At 39.1% G+C, this 27,174-nt stretch overlaps 1 protein-coding gene across 1 annotated transcript in view; it reads left to right on the plus strand.

The window, feature by feature from the left end:
- Positions 1-27,174, plus strand: part of Diaph3 (diaphanous related formin 3) — a 467,044-nt gene that overhangs the window by 20,907 nt on the left and 418,963 nt on the right. The window contains exon 2 of the mRNA XM_057786074.1: positions 5,301-5,333. Within this exon, the coding sequence (XP_057642057.1) occupies positions 5,301-5,333 (33 nt within the window). The remainder of the gene's footprint in view (positions 1-5,300; positions 5,334-27,174) is intronic.

A 27,174-nucleotide genomic window follows, 5' to 3' on the forward strand; every position in this document is an offset into this window, starting at 1 on the left:
AGAGACCTATGTTCTGTGTTTCTGCTTTTTCTCCTCTCTCTTGGATCCTATGTTCTTTTGAAGAAAATCCTATAAAAGCTTCTTTTTTCTCTTTTAATACCACAGTGACCCTCTTGACCATCTGTCCTAGGAACTGTCATTAGTAGAAAGCATTGTTACCTATCTGTAAGTCATGCCCCTTACTTTTTAGCAAGTTGAACACAGGATCACAGAAAAAAGGGTGAGCTTTTGCCTTAGGAAAAGAGTCCTAATGGCCTTCAGTTACCACTTAGCCAATTACCAGTGGTCATGTGAACAAAGCCATGTGTATTTTAGTATCAGTAATGTTATTCTGGTCCACTGCCATAAAGCATTAAAAACACATTAAGTCATAAATCTGAAACCTCAAAAGTCACATAAATGTCTAAAGCAGTATGCTCTTTACTTTTTATTTACTTTTTTTGGGTGGGTGTATATAACCCTAATAATTAACATTGGTTTATTAGTTTTTTAACCATGTTCTTAGTTGCTTCCACTTAATAATCCTTAACTTTTCCTTCTTGGAGTCGATGTTCGCAGTGCTGCTCATGCATTGATTGACACATGCAGTTCTGACCTTCCCCAGGAAGATGTTATAGGCCACTGCTGGTTCTGAAGTGTAACTGCTTCATTTTGCTGGTTCTGAAGTGTAACTGCTTCATTTAAAGGTGTCTTGGTTAGTCAGCACCTACAGTATTAGTATAAGGAAGCTATCTTTGTTAATCTCTCCCAACCAACAATTAAGGACATACCCATTTCATTTTGTGTATCCAGAAGTAAGCCCAGAACCCTACAGAGCTCTCTGAGGATTTTGTGCTAATCATTCTCTTTGGCTCTCAGCAACTTCAAGTCAGTAAATGGTCTTCATTTTCTTTTCTTTTTTTTTTACAATTTATTTATTTATTTATTATGTGTACAACATTCCGCTTCTCACACACCAGAAGAGGGTGCCAGATCTCACTACAGATGGTTGTGAGCCATCATGTGGTTGCTGGGAATTGAACTCAGGATCTCTGGAAGAGTAGTCAGTGCTCTTAACCTCTGAGCCATCTTTCCAGCCCCATGGTCTTCATTTTCTAAGTGTATATGCCAAATCCACAGGCCTCTAGTCAGTGTAAGGTTCCTAATGATAGGACTTGAATTGAATATTAAATTGAGGACTGGGGAGATGTTTCAGTAGTTAAAATGCTGCTAGTGCTGCTTTGAGAACAGGACTTTGGGTCGAGAAAAGGCATGTAAGCCAGGTGAGATACTGTGAGTCTGTACTTCCTAGTGTTTTTACCTTGATGCCTGGCATGGGGGTTGGAGCAGAGACAGGAGACTCTCCCGAAGCTCCTACGCTAGCTAGGTGTACACAATTATGAAAAAGGACCCTGCCTCAAATAAGGTGGAAGGGAGGACCCACACCTGAGGCTGTCCTGTGACCCTAAATCCCATTGCAGCACACATGTGTCCACATATTTATGTTCCATGTATCTCTCTCTCTCTCTCTCTCTCTCTCTCTCTCTCTCTCACACACACACACACACACACACACACACACATACACACACACATGCACACACACACATGACAGTCAAGCATCTCATGGAGAGTTATCACATGTTACAGCTTTTGTATTTGCTAAGTGGTGCTTATGTGTTTTTCCTTTAGGTTTTAAGCAAGCTGTTTTTTGGATACTACAGGTTTTAGGGGAAATTTTTCAGTGCTTAGATCTATTTAGAGTTTCATTGGTCACAAGGCAAATAATTGTGTTTGAGAAACTCACATTTTGAAATGAAGTTTTTTTTTTTTTTTTTTTTGACTTTATTGCTTTTGTTCCCTTCCGAGACAAGGTTTCTCTGTGTAGCCCTAGTTGTCCTGGAACTTACTCTGTAGGCTAGGTTGGCCTCAAATCCAGAGATCCACCTGCCTCTGCCTCCCGAATCCGAAATACTAGGATTAAAGGTGCATGCACCACCGCCCACCTGACTTTATTATTTGATATAGATTTCCAAGGTCAATTTTCTAGCTGTTCCCTAGTCAGTCAATATCTCCAGGCTTCTCATTGGTTCGTGCCTTTGCCATAATTCAGAACCCTCCAGACTTGTCCTCCTGGAAGTGAGAATTGATAGGGAAGTGGTTTTTCTGAAGAATGGGGTAATAAACTTGACCTTAGTGGCTTCCTTTCTTTCCTCAGGCTCGCAGATAGCTACTTTTGCTTCTGATAGCTACGTCTCTTGAGGTTTCTTTTTTTGTGTTTCCTACCCGTTTTATGATTCTGTTTTGATTCATTACATTTTTTCCTGTGCATAAAATCCTGTATATAATAATATGCTGTATCTGGGTTTATACATGTCTATGTCATCTAGGAGGAAGGTCACACTTTGAGTAAGTATTTAAATCACATTGGAAGCCAATGCAGTGAGGTAGCTTAAGAAAACAAAACAAAACAAACCCAGAACTATGAAAAAGATGGAAAAAGATACCTGACTTTACATGAGTGATTGCCCCTTTCAATGAAAGTTGTGAGTACAACTCATTTATCTATTTAAGCTTATTTGGTATTGTAGCCCAGTCTGGCCTTTGCCTTATAGTCCGCTTGCCTCTATTTCCCAAGTGCTGGACTAAACAGTTGTGTAGTAACACATTCAACATATAATTCTAGTTTAAAAGGCTGTCCAGTTTTTGATCTTTGAAGACAGATACATGTATTTTTCTTAGATGTTTGCATCTTCTTGATTTATCACGTAAGTTTCAGTTATTATTTTATGTCTTCTACTTTGATTTTTTTTTTTTAAAGATAAAACCTAAAACATATGTAGTCTCCTGTAGCTCAGTATGTACCCTAGGCTGGCTATGAGCTCCTTTAGCCTCTGTCTCCCAAGTGTTTTGATTACAGGGGTCAACAACATATTGACTGTTGTGGAATATTTGCTTACACTGTTAAGATGTGTCTCTGCCTAACGTGCCTTCTAATTGGCTTAAAAAGTAGCTACATGGCCAATCTCTAGGTAGGAGAGAATAGGCAGGACTTCTAGGCAGAGAGAGAGAAACTTGGGAATTTCGCCAGCAGACTTAGAGCAAGTCATAAGTGCCATAATAAGGAGAGGTAACCAAGCCACATAGCAGAATATAGACTAAATAAGATGGGTTAATTAAGTTATAGGAGCTAGTCGGGAAAAGGCCTAAGCTAAGGCGAAGCTTTCATAATAATAAGTCTCTGGGTCATTGTTTGGAGGCTGGCAGTCCAATGATAGTCTGCCAAGAAAGTTTGCTACAATTGACCTTCTACAGGTTTTAGGTTCTAAAACTTCTCTTAGTTCACTTAAAACTGTCTCTTCTCATTGTTAGCTTTAAAAAAATCTATCTCTATCCCTTTTTGGGTAATATATCTATTGGGTAAGTAAGTGGCATATTATTCTAAATGTATTTCAGCTTTATACGTAATTTCCTTGACTTTGATTTTATGAATTTGACCACACGGCATGTCACTCTCAGAAACTGCTGCATCCCTCCTGTGCCACAGGTACCTGAAATGACGCCTCTTAGGAGCCAGCTGAGTCGTAATTGTAGGGTAGCAAGGAGATGTGTTTAACCCAAGTCAGTGTGCATAACCCTGTTGTTTTGGAAGGCACACATATAGCAGGTAGGTTTTACACTTGCTTTGAGAACTGTGCAGTTTTGGTATTTAGTTGTAGTATCCATCTCTGGGATGACACTGATTGTGAACTTCACAGGCTTATTTTATAAGTCATAGTTTATAAGCCAAGATTTTAAACAGTTTAGTACATAGTTCAGCGTTATCAGTTCCTATTCTCAGATCAAAGGAAGCAGTTTTAATTCGGCAGGCAGTTGAATCTGGAATTGGGTGGAGTGGCTGGCCACCTTCTTTTGTTATACACAGGTTATTTCTGGGTTGTTGTGGGAGCTGTTAGTTTGTTCTCGACTGCTCAACCCTGAAATAATCACTCAGAAACTGTATTATTTAAATCACTCCTTGGCCAATTACTTAAGTGTATTGCTAGCTAGCTCTTACCTCTAGAATTAACCCATGTCCTTTGTTTTATATTTTAACATGAAGCTCATTGCCTACTGGCAAGATTCCAGCTGACAGGTCGCCTCCTGATGTCTCTCTGACTCAGCCTACTCTGTCTAATCTCCTTCAGCCTGGCTTTACTCTGTTAAGCCATTGGTCAAAAGCTTCTTTATTCATTAACCAATAAAAGCAACACATATGCAGAAGGACTTCCCACACCACTGGGTCTTTCAGTTATGTTTTTCTCTTCCTTTGGAAGGGACATGCTGGTGAAGGCAGAGACTATGGGTTCTGTTTACACGACAGGTTCTTAGTTAAGATCATCGTTACAGTAATGTAATGACCACGAAGCTGTTTTAGTAGTCCACATGAGTACAAATTTTATTCTGTTCAATAAATGTTGAATTTAACTATGTAGCATGTATGTGTTAGATGACAGTTGTTAGCACATGTTCTTTTATAAGCATAAATGAATAGATCTGGTTTCTTACTTAGAAATGTTTGACCCTTTCTGTCTTTGAAAGCTCTAATGCTTCAATGAATAAGGAAGGAGAATTGGAAATTGAATACAACTACCTGAATACAAATTGCTGCCCTGCCCTTGATTACTAAAACAGATATTTTTCTTCCTAAATACTTGCTTCTTTTGAACTATGCTTTGTGGGAAACTAATTTATTCATTTTCTAAAGTGGCCTTGTTTGTCTAGTAAGGAAATCAGCAAAAGAGGTCTCAAATAAGCTGGCAATGAAATTGAAAAGTGTCTGCCATCACCACTGGTGATACATCAAAGTGATGCTAAAGACGCAGATAATCATTCCAGTGCATTCTTCATCGTTACTAGAATTATTTAAGTTCATTAAGCCAGCAAAGTACTTCATTATTTCTTATGCTGCATACTAATGGTGAATTTAAAGTTTCAGTGTTTTATAATACAAAACATTTTTTGAAAGTTACATTTAAATCTAGGTACTGTATGTCTGGATATTGAATGGTAATTTTAATTGGGTGAATATATTTATTGTACCCTGGTTAGGTTATTATTTTGTTAGCTTCATAAAACCAAGTAATTTTAGTAAATATTTACAACTATTACATACAAGAGAATGTCCATCTTCTTGAGAAATAGATTAAGACAACATATAATACACTTTAATTGCCCTGACAGGAATGTAATTACCTTCAAGTTAGCATTGTACAATGTACTTATTAACTAAAATAAAGCTATTATAAATTACTAAATGATTTTTTTTCTCACATTTGCAGCATTTAAATATTAGGACACTGACAGATGATATGGTAAGGCTATCCTCAACTTTTCCTTTGTTATCTATTTTAACTAACCATGTACTGTCCTTGACATGCTATACTAACATCCTTGAAAATGCCAAAACCAGCAAGTGCAAGAAATGTGTTTGTAGTGCTAAAACAGGAGCTAGAACTGGTAAAATACATTAAATTGTTGCTTGCATGCTGTGAAAAGGACTAGTCAATATGTTAATATAAAAATTTTGCTTAATTGCAAATTGTTAGTCAACTTTGAATCATTCAAATCAGGTTTCATTCTTTGATGATGGATTGCATACTTCCAAAAGAGGAAGGAAAAGCAGCTGAAGACAAGGAAGCTTGTCAGAAAAATGTAGTTGCTGATTAAAGTAAGCCACGTTGAAATGCCATGCATGTATTTTAGATATTCTGTTGGCATGCTTTACTTTACATTCATGTGAGTAATAGGGCTCTTTCTATTTGATTGCTGCCTTAGCTGTGTAGCCGAATATTGAGAAATACACTTTCGGTACACATACACAAGTTACCTCATGGTTAATGATAAAGGAATGGCAGGAGTACCAGCAACAACAACAACAAAACCCCAAGAATCTTTGAGCACAACCGAGAGGAGAGAACTCAGTACCTCCCTGACCAGGTTTGGTATTCAACATTTCTGATACCAACCTTAAAACAGAGCGCTCAGGAAGAGTAAGCTGTCAAGATGTTTACCACCTGAAGGATCCAGGGTGCTCGCTTTGACACCTGGAGAAGGAACTGTGTTAAAATGAAAAAGACATATTGACATGAGTGATTTTAAAAAAAATTGAAGTAGGGTGTTGATATATTTTCTTGAGTAGTATCTAAGAAAAGTGTCTTTTATTAAAAAGAAGAGTATATATTTGAATTTTTCTTGTTAACTTTGAGCATAGTCATGTGCCATCTAACACCAGACAGATATCCCTAAATCCCAGACTAGTCTAATTGTGGCCTTCAGGTTCAGTTTCTACCTGAAGTAACATGGGGAGCAATAGGAGAAGACACCTGAAGTTGACCTTTGACCTCCATGCACATGCACCCAGACACAGTTAGGTAATTTTATCCCCTTGTAAATATCAAAGAATGAACTTAGATAAACTTTGATGGTATGGTCTCCTATTCGCTAGGTTGTGCAGTATTCTCCATGCATTCTATCATTGATGGTAGCACCAGATGGAGCGTGGCTAGCCTCGTCAGAAAACAACAGCAATATGGAGCACTGACATAGACTATGCAGTGTTTTCTCTCCCTGCCATGTAGATGTTATTTTTATTTTACAGTTCAGGACATTGAGGCTGAGACAGGTTTAGTAGCTTGTCCAAGAACGCCTACTAAGCTACAAGTATACTTGGTTTTACTGTCGCTTTGATTTTTGTATGTATGTCTTCTTCTTCTCCCCACACCCCATCTTTGTTTCCGTGAGATCAAATCAGGATCTAATGCTCACTAGATAACATGTTAACCCCCAAGGTGCATACTCAGCCTCTATAAATGAATGGCTTCTTAAAGTCAGTAATAAAACGAACTGGAATTTTTATGTTTTATATTTTGATTTTATGAGAATGTACTGTGCTGTAATAGCTTTATTGAGATACAATTTACACAGCATTCATTTCACTCGCTAAAAGTTTATAATTAAGTGGTTTCTAGTGTATTCCCCAAATTGCCCGTCACTATAGTCTATTTTAGAACATTTCCAATATCTTCAAAAGAATCGAGAGGGAGGGGTAATGGAGTGGGGGGAGGAGAAGAGGAGTGGGGATAGGGGAAGGGGTGTAGGGGTAGGGGGAAATATGTGGGAGGAGGAGGAGGGAAATGGGAAACGGGGAGCAGGTGGAAATTTTAATTAAAAAAGAATAAAAATAAATAAATAAATTAAAAAAAAAGAAAGCTTTGTGCCTGTTAATACTTACTGCCTGTTTCTCTTCAACTCATCCAGCTCTGGGTAGCCACCAGACTCCTCCATGATTTGTATATTTTTGATATTTCAAATAATCCGAAGAGTCTTTGGTAATTTTTAACTAAAAATGAATGACTATCATCATTTAGGATAATATTTTCAAGGTTCATTCATAATGTTTTATTAATCAAACATGTTCAAGTTACAAAACATAATAGAATGAAAATTTTATATTGTGGGTTAAAAAGATAGCTCAGTTCTAAATTGCCTGCTACATAAGCACGAGACCTAAGCTGGATCCCAGCATCTCTGTCCAAAACTTCATGGGTGCTTCAGCAGAGATAAGCAGAAAGCCTCACTGGCTAGTCAACCTTGCCTGTTGGTGAGCTCCAGGGTCAGTGATAGACTCTGTCTCAAAAATTAAGGTGGAGAGTATAGAGGCAGACACCCAAAGTTGATCTCTGGCCTTTACCTGCACACACACACACACACACACACACACACACACACACACACACACACCCTAATCTTTTAAAGACATTTTTGATTTTGTTGTGGACTGCTTTATACTGTCTTTAGATGCAGCTATCTGTAGGCTGCAGGTTGGACGTGATATATCCTTTCACTTTAAATCATCCAATATATTTTTAGATTTATTAACACTTTATACACAGTGCACTTTTCTCAGATCCTGTCCTTTTGTTATATGACCACCCTTGCACACAAAGTCACAGTCTTTAGTTTTAGAGACAGTCATGGAGTGGCTTCAATAGGCCATTCTAGAAAACATCCTTTGTGTCTGGTATGTACATGGGCTCATTCCTCCCCAGCAAGACCTTTCTTAGTTTTCTCCTTCCTGCTCCCATTCCTTGCTTCTACTTCTAGCCTTATGCCTGGCTTTGGCAAATCAAAATACTTGGTAGCTAAGTGTATCTTTACCACTTCAGTATTACCTGTTCTCACCAGTTTAAACTTTGGGAAGATGGAGACAGTGAGACAATATGTGTGCCATACTTTTTTTTTTTTTGGTACCTGACATGTTGCCTTTTACAGAATAATTGTGTGTTGTTTTATTCAGGTAGCTTAGGCTGGCCTAGAAGTCACTGATCGCAAACTCTTAGCAGTCTGCCTACTTTAGCCCCCTGAGCACCAATAATATTATAGGCATAAGCTACCCTGGCCCAGGTCTCTAGCAAGTGTTAGAATCTGATATTAAGGACCTGCCTTACTTGTTCTGAACATTGGCCTGGCTTGTCACCATTGCCTTGATTCTACTTTCATCTTGGCTGTGCACATGGCTGTCTCCTGGCTGTTTCGCTGGTCTTTTCACCTGGACATCCTTGCTGCAGGTTCTCATTGACACCCTCCTTTTCTGATCTTGTGCTTTATTTTGTCTCCCTAGCAGAGAATTATCACCTGGGGGTCTGATTTGGGCAGCTGTTTCCATTCGTTGTCTTTGAGGTGGAGAATGTCCTGACTGTCTTGAACAGGAGAACAGATTCTTTCTTCTGCGTTCTTGATGGATTCAGGGAAAGAGCGGTGCACTTGGAGTCATGAAAGCCCTGTTGGCAGTCAGACTTGCCCTCTGCATCGCTCTGTGGCATTGAGAAACCAAGCTTTCCCTTTATCACTTATTTGCAAAGCAGGGCTTCTTACATCTTCACTCCTTTCTCTTAGGGTTCTGGTGGGTTCCGTATAGTCTGAAGCGTATTGAAGTGCCGCTGCTCTCAGCTCTGTCCTTTTTGTCTCTTTTCTAATTGTCTCCTGGTGTGCAGTGTGCCACATTCACTGCTGGGCTGTACAGGGGATGTGCACCACGTGATAGTTGTGCTGTGATGAGGGAATGGGTGCCTGGATATTTTGAGAACTCTTTAAAGGGAGCCTGGCGTGTTAGAGCTCAGGGAAGCATTGCTGCTGGCACTTTGATACAATGTTGGCAGGATATTTGTAATTACACTTTGATTTCTCCAAAGCATATATGCTCCACGTGTGCTTTAATGTAGAATCTCTTAATGTGAATAGCTGTTTGGGGGCAGAACACAAGAAAAATCAGAGGAATAACATTTTCCTGTGGCCATACATTTAAGCAACAGTATCTTAGAAACGTTGGCACTGAATCAGCATTAGTGTTAGAATTCCATCCCTTTGGCTGGGGAGATGGCTCAGAGGAGAAAGTGCTTGCTGTGCAAGCATGAGGACATCGCTTTAGATCCCAGAAGCTGGGCAAGGAAGCATAAGTCTGTGCAAACTTAGTGCTAGGGATGCAAAAGTAGGGCAAGTGGCGGGACACAGGTAAATCCTGGGTGCTGGCCTCTGTATGCCTCTGCATGGGTGAGTGTACCTGCATAAATACATATGCCACACCCCTCTCCTAGACACAAAAAAATAAACTTATCCCTTTAAGTTGCTTTGTTAAAGGATGGCAAAGCTGCTTCTCATTTCAGGGCTATTTCATGAGTTCTCAGAATTGAATTTGGCAGGAAATAGTCTTGTTATAGGAACAAACATTATTACAGTGGTGGTTTCCCCAACTGTAGCTTTTGAGCAGTTCCCCTTTAAAACAGATCTGAACATTTGCCACACTTAAGAGAGCAGGTCAGACTTACGGAAGTGCTCAACCTCCATAGCCATCAGAGAAATGCATATCAAAACAACTCTGAGATTCTGACTTATACCCGTAAGAATGGCAGAGATCAAAACCACCAATGATAGCTTATGTTGGAAAGCTTGTGGGGTAAATGGAACACTCCTGCATTGCTGCTGGGAGTGCAAACTGGTACAACCACTTTGAAAATCAGTATGGCAATTTCTCAGAAAATTAGGAAGCAACCTTCTTCATGACCCAGCAATACCACTTTTGGGTGTTTACCCAAAGGATGCTCAATCGTACCACAAGGACATGTGCTCAACTATGTTCATAGCAACATTGTTTGTCATAGCCAGAACCTGGAAACAACCTAAATGCCCCTTGACCAAAGAATGAATAAGGAAAATTTGATACATTTACACAATGGAGTACTACACAGCAGGAGAAAATAATGACATCTAGAAATTTGCAGGCAAATGGATGAAGCTAGAAAACATCATATTGAGTGAGGTGAACCAGACCCAGAAGGACAAATATCATATGCACTCACTCATAAGTGGCTTTTAGACATAAAGCATAGAATAACCAGCCTACAATCCACAATCCTAGAGAGAACCTAGACAACAAAGAAGACCCTAAGAGAGACATACATGGATCTAATCTACATGGGAAGTAGAAAAAGACAAGATCTCCTGAGTAAATTGGGAGCATGAGGACTTTGAGAGAGGGTAGAAGGGAATGGGAGAGGAAGGGAGGGGAGGGGAGTAAAATATATAGCTCAATAAAAATCATTTAAAAAAAAGAGAGCCGATCAGGCTGCTTCACTGTTTCCTTGTGTAGTCCTGGCTTTATAAGATTTTCCTCAGAAGAAGGAAGAGGGCGGGGGAAAGGAGAGGAGGTGACGGGTATTAAAGCATAAGTAGGGAGAATGGACGTGTGCTTCATGTTGAATTATCTCCCCAGCTCTCCTTCCTGTTGAGTGCTTTTGGAGTTTAGGGATAGTTTCTCACTTCCTTTTCACAGCCATTTTCAGTGTTCCGACTGGACACCTTATTTCTTTTATGTCACTGCATAAAGAAATGCATTTTACCATTTTTCCATTATCCATTTTTGGACTTATAGCATTGGTTTTCAAACGTCTATTTGACTAGGACCCATGGTAAGGTGTAACATTTGCTTTTGTGTCTCAGCCCACATAAACCTCTAAGCTGGTTCTCAATTGAAACCAAAGTTTTTATAACCAGTATGTGATGTTTCTAAGTGTAATGAACTCTGATCTTTTCCTCTTCATTTTTTCCACTTTTCTTCACTCTTCTCCATTACTTAAAAAATAGAATGGTGATCTAATACACTAAGTGGATTTGATGACCCACAAATGACAGCCAGAGCTAGAAAACAAACACTGACCTGCAGAGAAGCTATAGGAAGTCATGGGGCCTTTCCATTAGTGTCTGTTCTTTGTTGGCTGGAGAGCTAGGTTACAGCGACAGCACTGTCACCAGTTAGTGGTGCCAGTTTGTGTAAGCAATTAGCTTTTAAGATTTGATATCTTTGTTTACAGATATTTTTCAAGGGACAGTTAAATCAAAGTGCTTGGCAAGCCATGCATTTATAAAAGTTGGTATGATAAGGTTGATGTCTGACATATACATAATATGATATTCAAGTTTGAAGGTTAAAGTCTGAAATTGGAAAGTATTTATAATTAGGAATAAAGTATAATCATAATATGTAACATTTTTGTACCCAGAAGGTTCCCTCTGGGCTCTTTTGCGGCCAGTGTTCTTCTCTGTCATGGGCCTTGACCCATACTTTTTAGAGCTCTGAACTACAGTTCAGGTTGATAACTCACATAAAGTCTCACAGTATTGTCCATCTGTGTCTGGCTCATTATTTTGTTGATACAACAGCAGGTTTGGTTCTTCCCAGTTTGGGGTTAATTTGTGAATATAGTCACAGTGAGCATTTGCTTATATGAATATGCACTTATACATTTTCATTTATTGGGGGGGGGAAGGTATCATGTTCTATGTTTATGCTTAACCTTAAAACACATTGACGCACTTTTCCCTGATGATGTTGACTGTCTATTTGTGTGCTTATTTCTCAATGTTGTTTGCAATATCTATTGCTAAATGAAAAACTGTTCAAATAATCTATTTCCTTAAGTGAGTCTTGGTAGTTTATCTTGGTCTTCCTTCCCTCCTGGCTGTGGCCGTATTCCTTTCCAGCGTAAATTCCTGATAAGTAGCTATTATATTGTATTGGTTAGAGGACAATGACAAGAACAACTTTGCATATATTTCATATAGAGAGAGTTTCTTTGTCTCTGTCTCTCTCTCTCTCATTGAGGTATTTGAGTAAGCGCATGTGGACATGTTTACCATGCCAGGGATGTGGAGGTCATAGGATAACTTGTGGTAGTTGACCCCCTCCTCCTCCATGTGGGCTCCAGGGGCTGTACTCGGGTTATCAACTTGATGGGACATGCCTTTACCTTCTGAGCCATCTTGCTGTCCTGAGACAATTTTACAGAAATAAAACATGCAGTTTTACTCAAGTTTTAATCAACAGGTATTTGACTGTAGAGGGCTGGCCATGAAGCATTACCATAGTTGTGACTTGGGTCGGCATTATGAAATGACCTTTTAAAATTCCTAGTATTAGTCATTAGTTTTTATTCCTTGCAAGTGTACTAGGTTTACCAACCTTACTTGATGTAATTGTTGCTTTCCGTTTTAAAGAGCAGGGATTTCTTGTCCCTGGTGAGACCAGATTTCTCAGTTTCATACTCCCCTGACCTCTCCGTTTTTATGTCTATTGTGTCTGTGTGTGTTTTGTCTTCCTGTCTTCTACTGTTATTTCCCCAGTTTCTTTCCTGTAGCCCCTGCTCTTGTCTCTATGTGGTGCCTTACTTGGATGATCACCTCTGAAGATTCCAACTACCATGGATACCTCTGACCTTTCCTTCAGTTTAGACATTAATGCATTGTCCTTCTGGTTCCCTTCATATGGTGTCCCATTTCCTCTAGGAACTAATGCCCTCCTCCAAACCGTCACTTACAGCCTACATTTGTTTTTATTCTCACATTCTCTTATAAGGGAGCTTCACTTCTCCAGTGTTTCTTTTTCATTATTGCTTGACTCTTTAAATCTGTTCTGCCCGTGTCCTCATTTTTATTTGTTTGGACTTTTAAACTGCGTCCTCTTTCTCCCTGAGAAGCTGTGGTCTTACACAGCAATCAGAGTTAACTATCTATATTGAATTGCAGATAATATTATACTCCACTTGAGATTTCTTATTTGTGGCTGTTATCTATAGATGCTTTCATTAGCATTTTTTATTGGAAATAATTTTTTTTCATATAGTATATTCTGGCCGATGTTTCCCCTCTCTTGTCCTCTCCCAGGTCTTCCTCCCCTTCCCACCCATCCACTCCATGCTTCCCTTCTCTTTAGAAAACAAACAGGTCAATAGGGAAGCAAACAAAGCAGAATAAAGCAAAGCAAATAGTATAAAATAAAACAAAGAAAAAGCACAAATGCCCAAAGAGTATTATGTGGCAAAACATTTCCATAAATACCATTGTGTTCTTTTTGTGTTGATCTTCTCTTGCTGGGCATAGGGCCTGTCCTGAAGTGTGGTTTGTATGCCCAATGGGACGCCACTGGAGAGAACTGTCTTTTTGTTTTTTTGGTTTTTTTTTTTTGAGATGGCTTCAGGTCTAGACATGAGAACTCATGTTCATTTCTCTCAGTGCTTGGACCCCGTCTGGCTTGGACCTGTGCAGGCTGCCACAGTCTCTGAGTTCACATGTGTATCATGTCTTGGTGATGTTGTTTCCGTGGTGTCTTCCATTCTCACTGGCTCTTAGCCTTTACTTCTCTTCTTCAGTGTTTCTGGAGCCCTGAGGGGAGGGGTTTGATGAATACAATCTCATTCCGGACCAAGTGGTCAATGTCTCTCACTGTCTGCACATTATCAAGTTGTGAATTCTGGTGGAGTCTCCAGGGAATGGGGATAAGGTGTGAGGACAGATCCCTGCTGGTGGTCTGCTGTGTGACTGGAGCAATATCTGGGAGGGAGAGTGAAGGTTCCTTACCTGATTCCCAGCCAGTGAGTTCATAGGGTTCTCAGGTAAAGAGTACTACTAGGCACAGGTGGTTGACATAAAAAGATGTGCGGGGTGGGGGAGTGGTAGAGGAAAGGAGGGTCCACAGAAACATCTGGCAGAGTCCCTAGGGAATGGAGATAGGGTGGGAGGACAGGCACCTGTAAGATGTCCACTTCGGGGATGAGACTCCTTTCTCCTTAGCTTTTTAACATGTCCTGTCAGGCTTTTATGGTAGGGTCCTATTTTTAAAATTTAGCCTCAGCTAATGTGTGGCTCTTCAAGGAATAAAACATTACTTAGGGAATACAGTGACTGATTGTGAATTTATGCTAGGGGCTTGGAGCTCTTCAGTGGGATATATGTCCCCATCCTGCTGATATTGCAGTCTTGCTTTCCTGTGCCCCAAATACATTTAATAAATGTTTAAAGAACTAAAGAAAATTCATAACTACGGAATTATGGCTACTGATTGAAAGGTACATTTAGTACTCTATTACTGTTAGCTTGTACTTAAGATCCCAAATACCAGCTATGTTAATGCATTCAATCTTAATTGTCTTAGTATTATTATTAACATTTTAAACGATGGGGACAGGGAGGCAAGAGAGTTCAAGTAACCTGTTCACAATGACAGTGGTAGCCAGGGAAATTGTGGCAGGCCTGCTCCAGGGAACACGTTCATAAAGAACATTATACTCCTGCTGGAGTGGTCTTTCTCCCCTGACTGAGAATGCTAAGTGTGAACCCCAGAAGTAGATTTCATTATTTTGTCTTTCAAGCCATCTCTGTATAAGACATTTCGGTTCTAAAATTATTGTATAGCCATTAAACTTAATTCGGAGAAAGTTCTTAGAATTGTGATGGCCTACTAGATCTAAGAAGCTATGATGAGAAGTCAATTATTTCATACATTTTAGTGAAAACTGAAAATCTCTGTCCCAAAGGAATAATATTTGAGAGATGCTGTGCTAGGGTTTCTATTGCTGTGAAGAGACACCATGACCACAGCAACTCTTATAAAGGAAAACATTTAATTCGGGTAGCTCACTCAGAGTTTATGTTTAGTCCATTATCATCTTGGTGGGGAGCATGGCAGCATGCAGGCAAATGTGGTGCTAGAGAAATAGCTGAGAGTCCTATGTCTGACAGGCAGCAAGAAGTCAGCTGACACATTGAGCTGTATCCCGAGCATAGGAAACACCAAGGCCCACCACTACAGTGATACAATTCCTCCAACAAGGCCATACCTCTGACAAAGCCACATCTCCTAAGAGTGCCACTTTCTGTGAAATTATGGGGGGCAGTTCCATTCAAACTACCAAGGATGCTAACAGACAAAGGATGTGTGGTTTCTTTTGGCTGTAAGAAATACAGAAAAGCAACTTGAGTAAGGAAGTCTTCACAATTTTAACAACAGCTGTGGCTTGCTCCCAAGTACAGACAGCAGGTTCTTGACTCCCTTTGAAGCAACCATGGAAGCTCTGGTCTTGGAGCTACCGTGGATTTGGCTTGGTTTGGGGAGGGGTTTCCCAAGTTCTCTGAGAAGCTCATCGCTCTCTGTGGGTCTCTTGTTCCTGAGCCATTCTCTGTGGACCGTTCATGTCATTCAGTACAGGAACTGTTGTGTTGCCAGACCTCTTATGCACATTCTGAGTAGTTTCTGTGTGATAGGGTGAACTGGTCTACCAGGAAATATGCTAGGCCTTGTGAGATAAATCTGCGGAAGTAGACATCACATGTGTGAAGGAAGAAAGCTTGATTCAGTTTCTTCACATTTGTGCCTAGCTTTTATTTACTTTAAAATGTAAGAGCTCAAGGTTAATACTTAATTATTTTGCAGGCCTACTAGGGTAGAAGTCTTCCTGTACTAAAATTTTATTTTAAATTTTACTGACTTTTTATGTTTTCTTTTGTCAGTTAAAAACAACTGATCAACATGTTCTTTTCATATTTATTCTGCCAAGTTGTTTGTGGGATATTCTCCTAGGTAAAGTAGAAATACCAGCGTAGGCCAAGGAAGCTCAGTATGTGTAATACAATATACTGAAACAAGTTCTATAAGATTTCAAGTATTTACAAAGTCAGGTGGGTCTTTCAGAGCCCATTAATATGAGTTAATTATGACTTCCTGTACTTAGGTTTTCAGCAGTAGCTTTTAAGTGCTATCTCAGGATTTTTAAATATTTATGGAATAATTTAGAGAACATCTACTCAAATCAGAAGAAATGTGGGAATAAGATCAAGAGCTTTCAGATGTAACAAAGATATAACCGAGTGTGCGTACTTGTTTATTCATTTTTTTGTCTACCTCTTCATTAAGCATTTATTGAGTGTCTAATGCTCTTATAGAAATATGGAAGTTTATGAGACTGTTTCTACCTGGGGACATTGGGGGAATAGATGAGCACTTACAGTATTTGCGTGAGGTGTGGTAGTGGATGCTGCTGCTGATAGGGTTCAGTGGAAGTAGCAGGGTCAAGTTGATCTTGGGGAAAACTGCAAAAGAGACGACATTTCAACTGAGTTTTGAAGGATAGATTGGAATCTAGGCTGGCTTTTATCCCGTAATAAATTTTTTGCTAGCTATGAACACAGTGAATTTCTTGTTGAAGCATGTAAACTTGGTAGTTAGGAAGCAATTGTTGATATCTTTAGGTAATATTTGTGTGTGAGTAATATTGAGCTAAGCCACTCAAGTAAAGAGCAAAATTAATTTACAGAACTAATTTTTATTTCATGTACAACTATTTATATTTGAATTAGTACTAAATTACTTTTTAGTGTGCTACTGTGTATTTCCTGTGTACATTTGCTTTACTGCTGATGTTTGTGTTACTATACCAAGAGCTTGAGATTATCAGCTTTAGAGGGAGTGCATTTCATCCTACCATTCAAGGGGTTTCCATGATGACTCGGTCCTGTTGCTTGGCCGGTAGCAGCGCAATCCCTATGGCAGCAGTGCATGTCAGAGGGGCACTTTTGCTTCAGGGTAGCTAAGAGGCAAAGAGAAAAGAAGGGTTCCTGGGTTTAAATGTCCTCACAGTGAGCTAACTTCTGCTAGGTCCTGTTTTTCCTGACAGTCACACCTTTTGATTCACCATGGGCAAACCAAATCTTAAGACAAATGGGAGATACTCAAAACACAAACTTACAAATACAAAAAATACAAAAAAAATATATATAATTCCTGGCAAAATGCTTCCTTATGCTTTTTTCTTCTCTCTCTCTCTCTCTCTCTCTCTCTCTCTCTCTCTCTCTCTCTCTCTCTCTTCTCTTTTCTGTAGGAGGACTGTGCTATGAATTACAAATGTTGGGATTAGTGTAGATTTCTTATTTAATGTGTAAAATCCATACTTATCAAGCATACTCCTGCTATGTGTTGTTGGGGGTTTTACTCTTGGTTTTTTTGGACTCTTTGGGGGGCCCACCACCCAACTCTCAAATCACTCATATGGAGACTTGTAGGAATGCCTGGCCTTAGCTTGACATAGTTTTTTTTTTTCCAGCTTCCTTAAATTATCATGACTACCTTTTTCCTCTGGGAATTTTCCTTTTCTTACTTCTGTATATCTTACTTTCTCTCTTACTCTGTGTTGCTATCTGGGTAGTTAGCCCCTGATGTCCTCCTCCCTTCTTCTTTCATTGTTCCTCTTCTTCCTTGTTCCTCATTATATGTAAACTCTCTGCCTGCCAGCCCCATCTATCCTTGCTCCTACCTCACTATTGGCCATTCAGCTCTTTATTAGGCCAATCAGGTGTTTTAGACAGGCAAAGAATCACAGCTTCACAGAGTTAAACAAATGGAGCATAAACAAAAGCAACACACCTTTACATCATTAAACAAATGTACCACAGCATAAATAAAAGTAACACACTTTAAAATAGTATTCCCCAAACAGCCATGCAGTTTTTAAATATAATATTTTATTAAGGGAAGAATTGGTGGTTGTGTCCCTAGAAGATAAGGAAGTAATTACTAATTTACTCTACAAACATTACTAAAGCATTCATTCTGTGTTTGAAACCTTGGAAAGTTCTAAGGGTTTATTTTATTTGTGTGTGTGTGTGTGTGTGTGTGTCTGTGTGTGCGCGCGCGTGTGCGAATAAAATAACAGTCCCTTTCTCCGGGATGTAATGCCTCTTTCAGTAGGTGTATTGCTAATAGACAGGTTCAGAATAGTATATGTGATGAAATTGCAAGCTCTGGGTCTGTAGGTATATCTTGGAAAGACCACTGTATGAACTGTCTTAGAAACTGAGAGCTGAAGGTTGAATCAACATCAGTCAGGCAAAGAAGATGTGGTAAATGCTGGGCGGTGGTGGCGCACACCTTTAATCCCAGCACTTGGGAGGCAGAGGCAGGTGAATCTCTGTGAGTTCGAGACCAGCCTGGTCTACAAGAGCTAGTTCCAGGACAGGTTCCAAAGCCACAGAGAAACCCTGTCTCGAAAAAAAAAAACAAAAAAAAAAAAATTCTATATAGAAGGAAGAACATAAATGTTTAGGTGACTGTGAGTTGTTCACTATATCTAGATCACATGTCATATGTAGAGAATAGTGAGATTATTTCGTAATGAAAAAGGGTTTCTGTCAAACCTGATAATAAGAATCTTGCTAAGATATTTGAAAATTTGAGTGATGGGAATATTGGGAAGGGTGAGGTTTAAGACTTGTTTTGTGTTTAGTAAGATGGAAAATCTTGGCAGGAAATTTCTTAGAGTAGCAGGCATAGAGAAACAAAGCAGGGAAGACTTGGACACTGCTCAGGAGTTGCCTCGGTGATACAAGGGGCCTGTACTGGGGTGATAGCAATGTGGGTAGAGATACATCGGCGAGGTATAATCCACATGGTTGCCTTGTGATTCAGTTTTGATTTTTATTAGTTATCACAGTTCAGGGCATACTATTAGTCAAGATAACTAATAGCCTCAGCTCGCACAAATCAACATCAGACAAAAGTCACAATCAATTCCTATACCCAGTAAGAACCCCTATGCTTCTGTCTCTCCTCAGTTCTATTTATTCTTCTCAACTCCTCCAGACTTCCCAGACCCTCCTACTTTGCCCTCTGGGCCTCAAAAGTTGTCTAATGTTTTCTTTCCTTCTTTCTCTAATTGAAACCTAGATGGTCTTTGATGGTTTTATTTTCCTGGTACCTTCTTCCTTCAAAAGCTCCCGTTCTTTCTTCCTACACCATCAGAGTGTGCAGCCTGTTGCACTCTCCTTGGTGGTCTCATGTGTAGGTCTTCTGTCCTCCCACTGTTCCACCGACGGCCTCAGAACTTCAGTGACTTTATTCTTTTTGACCATCATTTTTGTTAGCATGCTGCATCCACCTACCAGGCAGGGTTCTTAACCTGGGGTCTGTGCTTTGCCAGATAATCTGTGGAAGAATCTATGATATATTTAGAAATTTTGAATTATCTTTGTTAAGTTTTAAGTCAAATTTGGTGTTTTTCTCTATCGTGAATATGGGGAAAATAACATTTATTAATGCACCAAAACAAACAAATGAACAAACAAACAAAACACAAAGCCCAGTACTATAGTTGTATTTACCTCTGACCAGTAAAAACCTGCTATTTTCAAATCTCCTTATACTTATTTAAATATTTATAAGTAAGGCTTATATTTAATATTTTTTAGATTTAGACTTGCCTTCATCTTTCATTTAGTTCAGTAATGAGGATATGTTAAGGCTTGTTAAATATTTTGAATGCTCCATTTTACTTTAGCTTTCATTATAATTATATATTTACATAATATATTAGCATATATATATGACATTTGAAAGTATTCTGGAAAGAGCTTCATACTAATAATTTATGGCTGTACAGCACATTTTCTCCAAGTGTCATGGCGTGAAATAAAGTCCTCTGTAGGGGACAATGTAGCATAATGTTTCTGCTTTGCCTCTTTCCAGCTCATCATTGAGATGTTGGTTTAGGCCACTGCTATGGGAAATCTTGCAGTGTGGCTATTATTTCCCATCTTGTTCATCTCTTGACCAGGAGGCTGGGTGCTCATTGTTTTTAGGTTTCATTCCTGCCCTTGGCAGGGTCTGCACAAACAGCTTCCTGTTTAGTAGGTGCTAGCTGCAGAATGCTTCGGTTATATGAGTCTATTTTTCAAGCCATTAAAAAAGTTTTTCTGGACATAATTAAGGATGTTCTTTATTTAGCAAGTTTAAAAAAGGTGGAACTTACATATGAACAAAATATTTAAGATGATTAACTTTTTTGGAGGGGTGGCAGAAAATTTTCAAAGGAGTCTTTGACTAATTACCAAATTAATAAAATGTTGATTAGTAGCTGGAAAAGCTTTTTTTTTTTTTTTTTTTGTAATTTTGAGGATATTGAAGTTAGCATCTAGTACTTGTTAAGATTGTGCCTAAGATAGGAACAGTTAACTCATCAAACCTGAAGCAATGAATAGGCTTCTTTTTTTCTTAATGTGTTAATTTTTTGAGGGAGTGCTGTCTCTATCACTTATTTGTTGTAATAGGAGTAGCGGGGCTGCGTCCCCGGCACCTGGCCGCCCGCATGGCTAGCTTATGCCCCGAAATAATTACACGGAAACTGTATTCTTTTAAACACTGCCTGGCCCATTAGTTCCGGCCTCTTATTGGCTAGCTCTTACATATTGATCTAACCCATTTCTAATATTCTGTGTAGTACCACGAGCTGGCTTACCAGGGAGAATCTTAACCTGCGTCTGTCTGGAGTGGGAGAATCATGGCGACTCCTGACTCGGCTTCTTTCTCCCAGCATTCTGTCTGTTTACTCCACCCACCTAAGGGCTGGCCTATAAATGGGCCAAGGCAGTTTCTTTATTAGTTAACCAATGACCTTCCTCCATCATTTCCCCTTTTTCTGTTTAAACAAAAAGGACTTTAACTTTAACATAGTAAAATTACATATAACAAAACAGTTATCAAGCAAGAATTACAGTTACAATATTTATATCTACTTTATCTTTTATCATAACTAAGGAAAACTATAACTATCTATTTATTCTTCAACTCCATCAAAGACTCCAGAAGGATATAATATTACCTAAGTAAACAAGAAATAAGAAACTTCAAACTCTAGAAATGACAGAGACATCTCGCTGCCTGGACAGTCACCCAAAGTTCTTTTGTATCATTGGGGCATCCATCTTCAGCCTTCAGGCCCATAGTATCCAGCAGACATTTTCATCAAGCAGGAAATCCCAAAGACAGTTCAGTCACTTTTTGCTGTGTCCTGCAGAATGTCTTGCAGACTCTTTCATGAGTCAGGAACCCCGAAAATCCATCTCACCTTTAGGCAAGTTCAGCAGTCCTTTTTCTGCGGGTTCTCTGTGTCCAGTTTACGCAACAGTCCAGGCAAGAGTAGTTTCTTGCCCAAATGGCTATCAAACTCCATAAGGAGCCTCTTCGATGCCCATCTTCCTCTTGATTGGTGCTATCAGGAGCAGATGTGTCTCATTGTCATAAAAAGCCCTAAGTTATTAAAACATTAAATGCCATATTCTGCAGTCTTTGAAAGATATGAAGAATGCCTATCTAACTGAAATATATCTCTATATATCTAGAAAATCTAACTAACATGACTACAAATTTGACTATTATTGATGATTATCCATTAGCAACCTATATTTCCTAATTATACATTACATTTTTAAATGAACTACACAATCACAATACCTTAATCAAGATCAGAAATACATATACACATAACAAAATTGACCTTAAAATCCATACCAATGCAAATTATTCATACCTATATCATTTCCCCCTTTAAATGTAAAAGAATATTCATAAACAATATTTGGGAATATGGGCGCAGTTTTTTCTCTCCAAACTGCTTCCTGCTGAATGGGGGCGCTGTTATTCAGGTCTTTCACGGTATAACCTGTGTTCCAGGTTCATCTCAGTGGGCAGTTGAGTGAAGCAATTTTTTGAGGGTGTTCACAGCAACCTTTCAGGAGGGCGTGGTCTATCATACCATATTGGGATAGACGCAATCCACAGAGTCTCATCCTCTGTGAAAACAAAAGAAGACCCTCTCCAAAGCATCATATCCTTAGACCCATATTCTGAAATCATAATACCCTTATATCCATTCTGGTTTAGCTTGGCAGCCCATATAATGAAATGTCTCTCTGTACTTAGCTCCTTCACAGTCAAAAATTTTAAAGAAAACACAATAATACAAAGAATCCAGACTCTCTGTGAATTTTCCATTTTTACGTGGCTTATTTTTCTTTATTTCTTTTAATCTATAATTATCTGTACTCTGTCTCTTTAAAGACTTTACCCTTTTTTTAAACCATTAACTTTATTCTCTATATTTTTTTCTTCTCTCTCTCAAGCCTACGTACATTCATTCAACACTGTCTGAATCAGTTCTATTGTGAATCTGTAATATTTTTACTATCCAGGAGCATTTTTTAAAATATTAAGCAGTTCTTAAAAACCTAAGTTGCACCATTTAGAGGTATTATGGTACTGCCTGTGTCCTGCCCAGTCTAAACCTTAACTGCGCTGTTATTATGGTAATTACAGTAGTTCCTGCCTGAGACCAACAGAGTTCCGCATGGCGGAGCTGAGCTGCTCCTGAGTCACACACAGTTCCAGGCACACAGCAGTCCACATTGCCATCAAGCAAGCCGTAGCACTTTACTCCAAATGCTCCATTCAAAAGCTCTGTCTCCTGCAGGAGCCAGACAGAGATCGCAATGGCGGCACAGCCCAGAAAGCCGGCATTTTAAAACAGCCAGTTTTTTCCTGTTGCTGAGTCAGGACAATTTCTTTGCGGCACGCAACCCATAAACAGCAAAAAGCTGTCTTAAATTCTCTCTCTGTCCTTTTTAAGCCCTCTCAGGTTTTACGTGGAGTTCATTAGCACGTTGGGCGCCACTCTGTTGTAATAAGAGCGGCGGGGCTGCGTCCCCGGCACCTGGCCGCCCGCATGGCTAGCTTATGCCCCGAAATAATTACACGGAAACTGTATTCTTTTAAACACTGCCTGGCCCATTAGTTCTGGCCTCTTATTGGCTAGCTCTTACATATTGATCTAACCCATTTCTAATATTCTGTGTAGTACCACGAGCTGGCTTACCAGGGAGAATCTTAACCTGCGTCTGTCTGGAGTGGGAGAATCATGGCGACTCCTGACTCGGCTTCTTTCTCCCAGCATTCTGTCTGTTTACTCCACCCACCTAAGGGCTGGCCTATAAATGGGCCAAGGCAGTTTCTTTATTAGTTAACCAATGACCTTCCTCCATCACTTATTAAGGGTATTTTAGTCCCTGCACTATTGCTGTAGGACTGCCATAACCAAGATAACTATGGCTTAAGAAAGACCATAACCAAGTCAACTCATAGAAAAGAAAATACTTAATTGTGGACTTGCTCATAGTTTCAGAGGTTTAGTTCATCATCATTATGGCAGAGAGCAAAGCATGTAGGCAGACACGGTGGTAGGGAAGTAACTGAGAGCTATAGCATGGTCTGTAGGGAGGGAGGGATGGGGGGAGAGAGAAAGGGAGGGAGGGAAGGAGGGAGAGACGGAAGCAGGGAGGGAGAAGATAGGTATGGGCTTCTGCAACCTCAAAGCCCACCCCTAGTGTCACTTTTCCTCCAACAAGCCCACTCCTGTAAGCAGAGACTGCTCGTTTGTTTCCTGGCAACCCAAACCCAAATAATCACACAGAAACTATATTAATTAGAACACTGTTTTTACCAATGACTCAGGCATATTCCTAGCTAGTTCTTACATCTTCAGTTAACCTGTTTGTTTTAATCTATGTATTGCCACGAGGCTGTGGTTTATTGGTAAGTTTCCATCCTGGTGTCTTTCTCCTTTGGCTGCTTTTCCCAAATTCCGCCTACTCTTTCCCTGTATTTCTGTTTGGATCTCCCACCTGGCTTTATTCTGCCCTGCCATAGGGCAAAGAAACTTCCTTATTCATCAACCAGTAGAAGCAAAACACATAAGAAGGACATCCCACATCACACCCCCCTAATCCTCTTAATCCTTTCAAATGGTTACTCCCTCCCTGGTGATTAGGCATTCAAATTTATGGTGAGCTTATGGTGGGCGGGGTCAGGGAAGGCATTCTTAGTCAAACCACTACAAAGGTTCATTGGGCAGGTGGGCACACTGTTCAGCTGCTAAGGTACACTTCTTTTGATAACTGTTTCAGCCTCACATGGTTCCCTAATATACTACCACATTTCCACTACCTTTCTGGGGCATGGGCAATTTTTTTTATTTCATAAATCATCTTTTGCTTCAATCTGTTGCTTATTTGCTTATGAGTTTTTAGGACACTTAAAGTATTCGTTACCAGAAAATTCTAAGTAGTTTTTTGTCATTCACTTTCCCAGAGTGGTAAAACATGGCAGAGATGGTACTAATTTTTCCAAATTTTTATAATTTGGAATTCCTCATTTATAACTTCAATAAGTTCATCAGTTGAAAGTAATGGATGGCTGTTATCAGATGCTGTTATCCAGTCTGAGTATTTAGCAGAGACTATAAAGTTGTCTTTTGGTATGGAACAGAAGGTTCCAAAACTTAGTGGCCTAAGCAGATAGTGTTTTCTCAAATAGTCTATTTGGACCATAATTTTGGTAGTTGCTTAGCTAGATAGTTCTGCCTCAGGGTCTCATGAAGTTGTAATATAGAGGCACTATGGTGATCTTTAAGCTTGGCAAGGACTTCCAAATGATCACTCATGGATTGATATAAATAGACATCTTTATCTCTTGATCAAATGTCTTAGTTCTTTGTCTATGGGCCTTTCTTTACGTGCTCTTTGTGTTCTTGTAGTAGGCTTTCTGAGACTGCCAGCCCCATAATCATGACACGAAGACTTAGTATTAGTTACGAATGCTCGGCCTTAGTTTAAGCTTGTCCCTCTAGCTCTTAGAACTTATTTTAATCTGTTTCTGTTTGTCTATGTTTGCCTTGGAACTTTTTACCTTTCCTTCATTCTGTTATATCTTATTCATTATATTTTATGCCCTAGTTTCTTGCTTTCTTCCTGCCTTGCTGGCCGCTAGCATCTCCCTCTCTTTTTCCCTCTTTCTCGTCTTTTGAGTCTAGATTCCTCCCCCTCCTTATTCTCCTGCTCACCAGCCCTGCCTATCCCTCTACTGCCTAGCTATTGTCTGGTCAGCTTTTTATTAGACCAATTAAGTACCTTAGGCAGGCAAAGTGAAACAAATGTGACACATCTTTACATAGCTAATAAATGCAGCATAAATAAATGTAACACAGTTTTACATAGTTAATATTCTACAACATAAACAAATGTAACACATCTTTACATAGTTAAAGTAATATTCCACGACATGATCTCATATCTGACACCTGGCATCTGCCAGAATGAGTGATCCAAGAAGACATAATGTCATTTATTATCTGGTTCTGTAAGCCACAGTCCATAATTTTCACAATTTCCTGTTGGTCACACATCACAAGATCACTATGTGCAGCTTTAGAGACTCAGGACACAATGCTTTAACTGTTGTTATACTGTAGTGGGAAAGAGATAGTGTTAGTAGTTCCCAAATATAAGAATTGATAACAGGATGTCATCACTAATTTGAAAGGACATGAGTCTGTAGTGTGCCTTGACAGGCAATGGGGAGTGTCCATTGTTTTGCACTGGAATGATCAAAAATGGCTTTTCATTTGTGGCTAAGTGTGGCTAACAGTTTTATTTCTTGTTAACACATCTCTGTAACAAATACTATCACTAAAATTTACTGAGTGCCTTGGTTTTGACCATACCACAAGCTGGTGGCTGGCAGGATTCAGTGCTCAGACTCTGGGGCCATGGATTTAAGCAGCAAGTTGTTGAGCTAGTAATAAAGCTGATTAGAAAGTCACCTTATTTTAGTTGGTCACTTCCCCTTGAAATCTAATTTCATGCAAATCTAAAAATTACATGAAAACTGATACATAATTTTGAGTAAGGTATTTTATATTTTAGGTGTGTCTTTGTATAAAATTGATTTTATAGTTAGAAGGAGCTTCTATTTGCTTATGTCTCCTGGATTCGTTCTTGATCCTAATGATATGTGTTCTAGTTATATATAAACTTTTTTTTTTTTTTTTTGGTTTTTTCGAGACAGTGTTTCTCTGTGGTTTTGGAACCTATCCTGGAACTAGCTCTTGTAGACCAGGCTGGTCTCGAACACTCAGAGATCCGCCTGCCTCTGCCTCCCAAGTGCTGGGATTAAAGGCGTACGCCACCACCGCTCGGCTATATAAACTTTTAAAACAAGCAAAATTGTTAAATACCTGAAAATTACACTGCCCTTTTAAATTAAAAAATGCTGTTGACATTTACAAAGCTATAACAATGGAAACTTTAAATAATGAGTTTCCACTATTACCATGTTATAACTGAAAATCCAGTAGTTTTTTTAGAGTCTTTTTTGTTTAATTAATTAATTTAAGCTGTCATTACTGATTATCATTGTGATTACTCAGCATGAGATAATACTCAGTAGGGTGCTCATTTAACTTCCCCTGAAGATAAGTGATATTAATTTATAAAACTTAGTACACCCCAGACACAGGCAAAGCCTTGTTAATTAAGTGTGGTGTTCTACCTCTAAATTGCAGTATGAAAGAATTCCCTCAGTCGTGTGTGTTTAATCAGTTCTTCAACCAATGTGAATTGCTTGTGTACTTTACCTGCCTAAGTTGAGTTTCTAGTTTGACTTTAAGGGAAAGTCCCATATAAGTTATCTAATTTTTACATAAAGATTAAAAGTACATAAATTGTAGAAGACAAACCTTCCTCAGCCAAATTGCAAAATACATTAATGGTCAACTTGCTGTCAGTCTGGTGTCAGACTGCCCGTCAGTTTCTTCCATCATTTCCAAGTGTAAGATGTTCTTAAAGTTTGACTATGTGTTTTGTTCCTTGCTTCAAAAGTAAATAGTATTTGCAGTCCCATGAATTATAAATTAGGAGTGATTCTTTTATATGTGAGTGAAATTACTGTAGCATCATTTTTTAAAAAAATGAAACTTCCCAAGCTTATGTAAAACGAGTCAAAATCACTTTGCTATGACTTTAATAGTGCTCATATTCTGTACTAAGAGTTTACCTGGAATGCTTAATAGAACATACCTGTGTATGCTTGTAAGCTTTTACTTTAAGCTTGAGATATTCAAGAGTCAAGGTACTGTCCCAGGATAGAAAGAAAAGATTGCAGTTTAAAAA

Source organism: Chionomys nivalis, chromosome 12, assembly GCF_950005125.1.
Source record: "Chionomys nivalis chromosome 12, mChiNiv1.1, whole genome shotgun sequence".
Classification (NCBI taxonomy): domain Eukaryota; kingdom Metazoa; phylum Chordata; class Mammalia; order Rodentia; family Cricetidae; genus Chionomys; species Chionomys nivalis.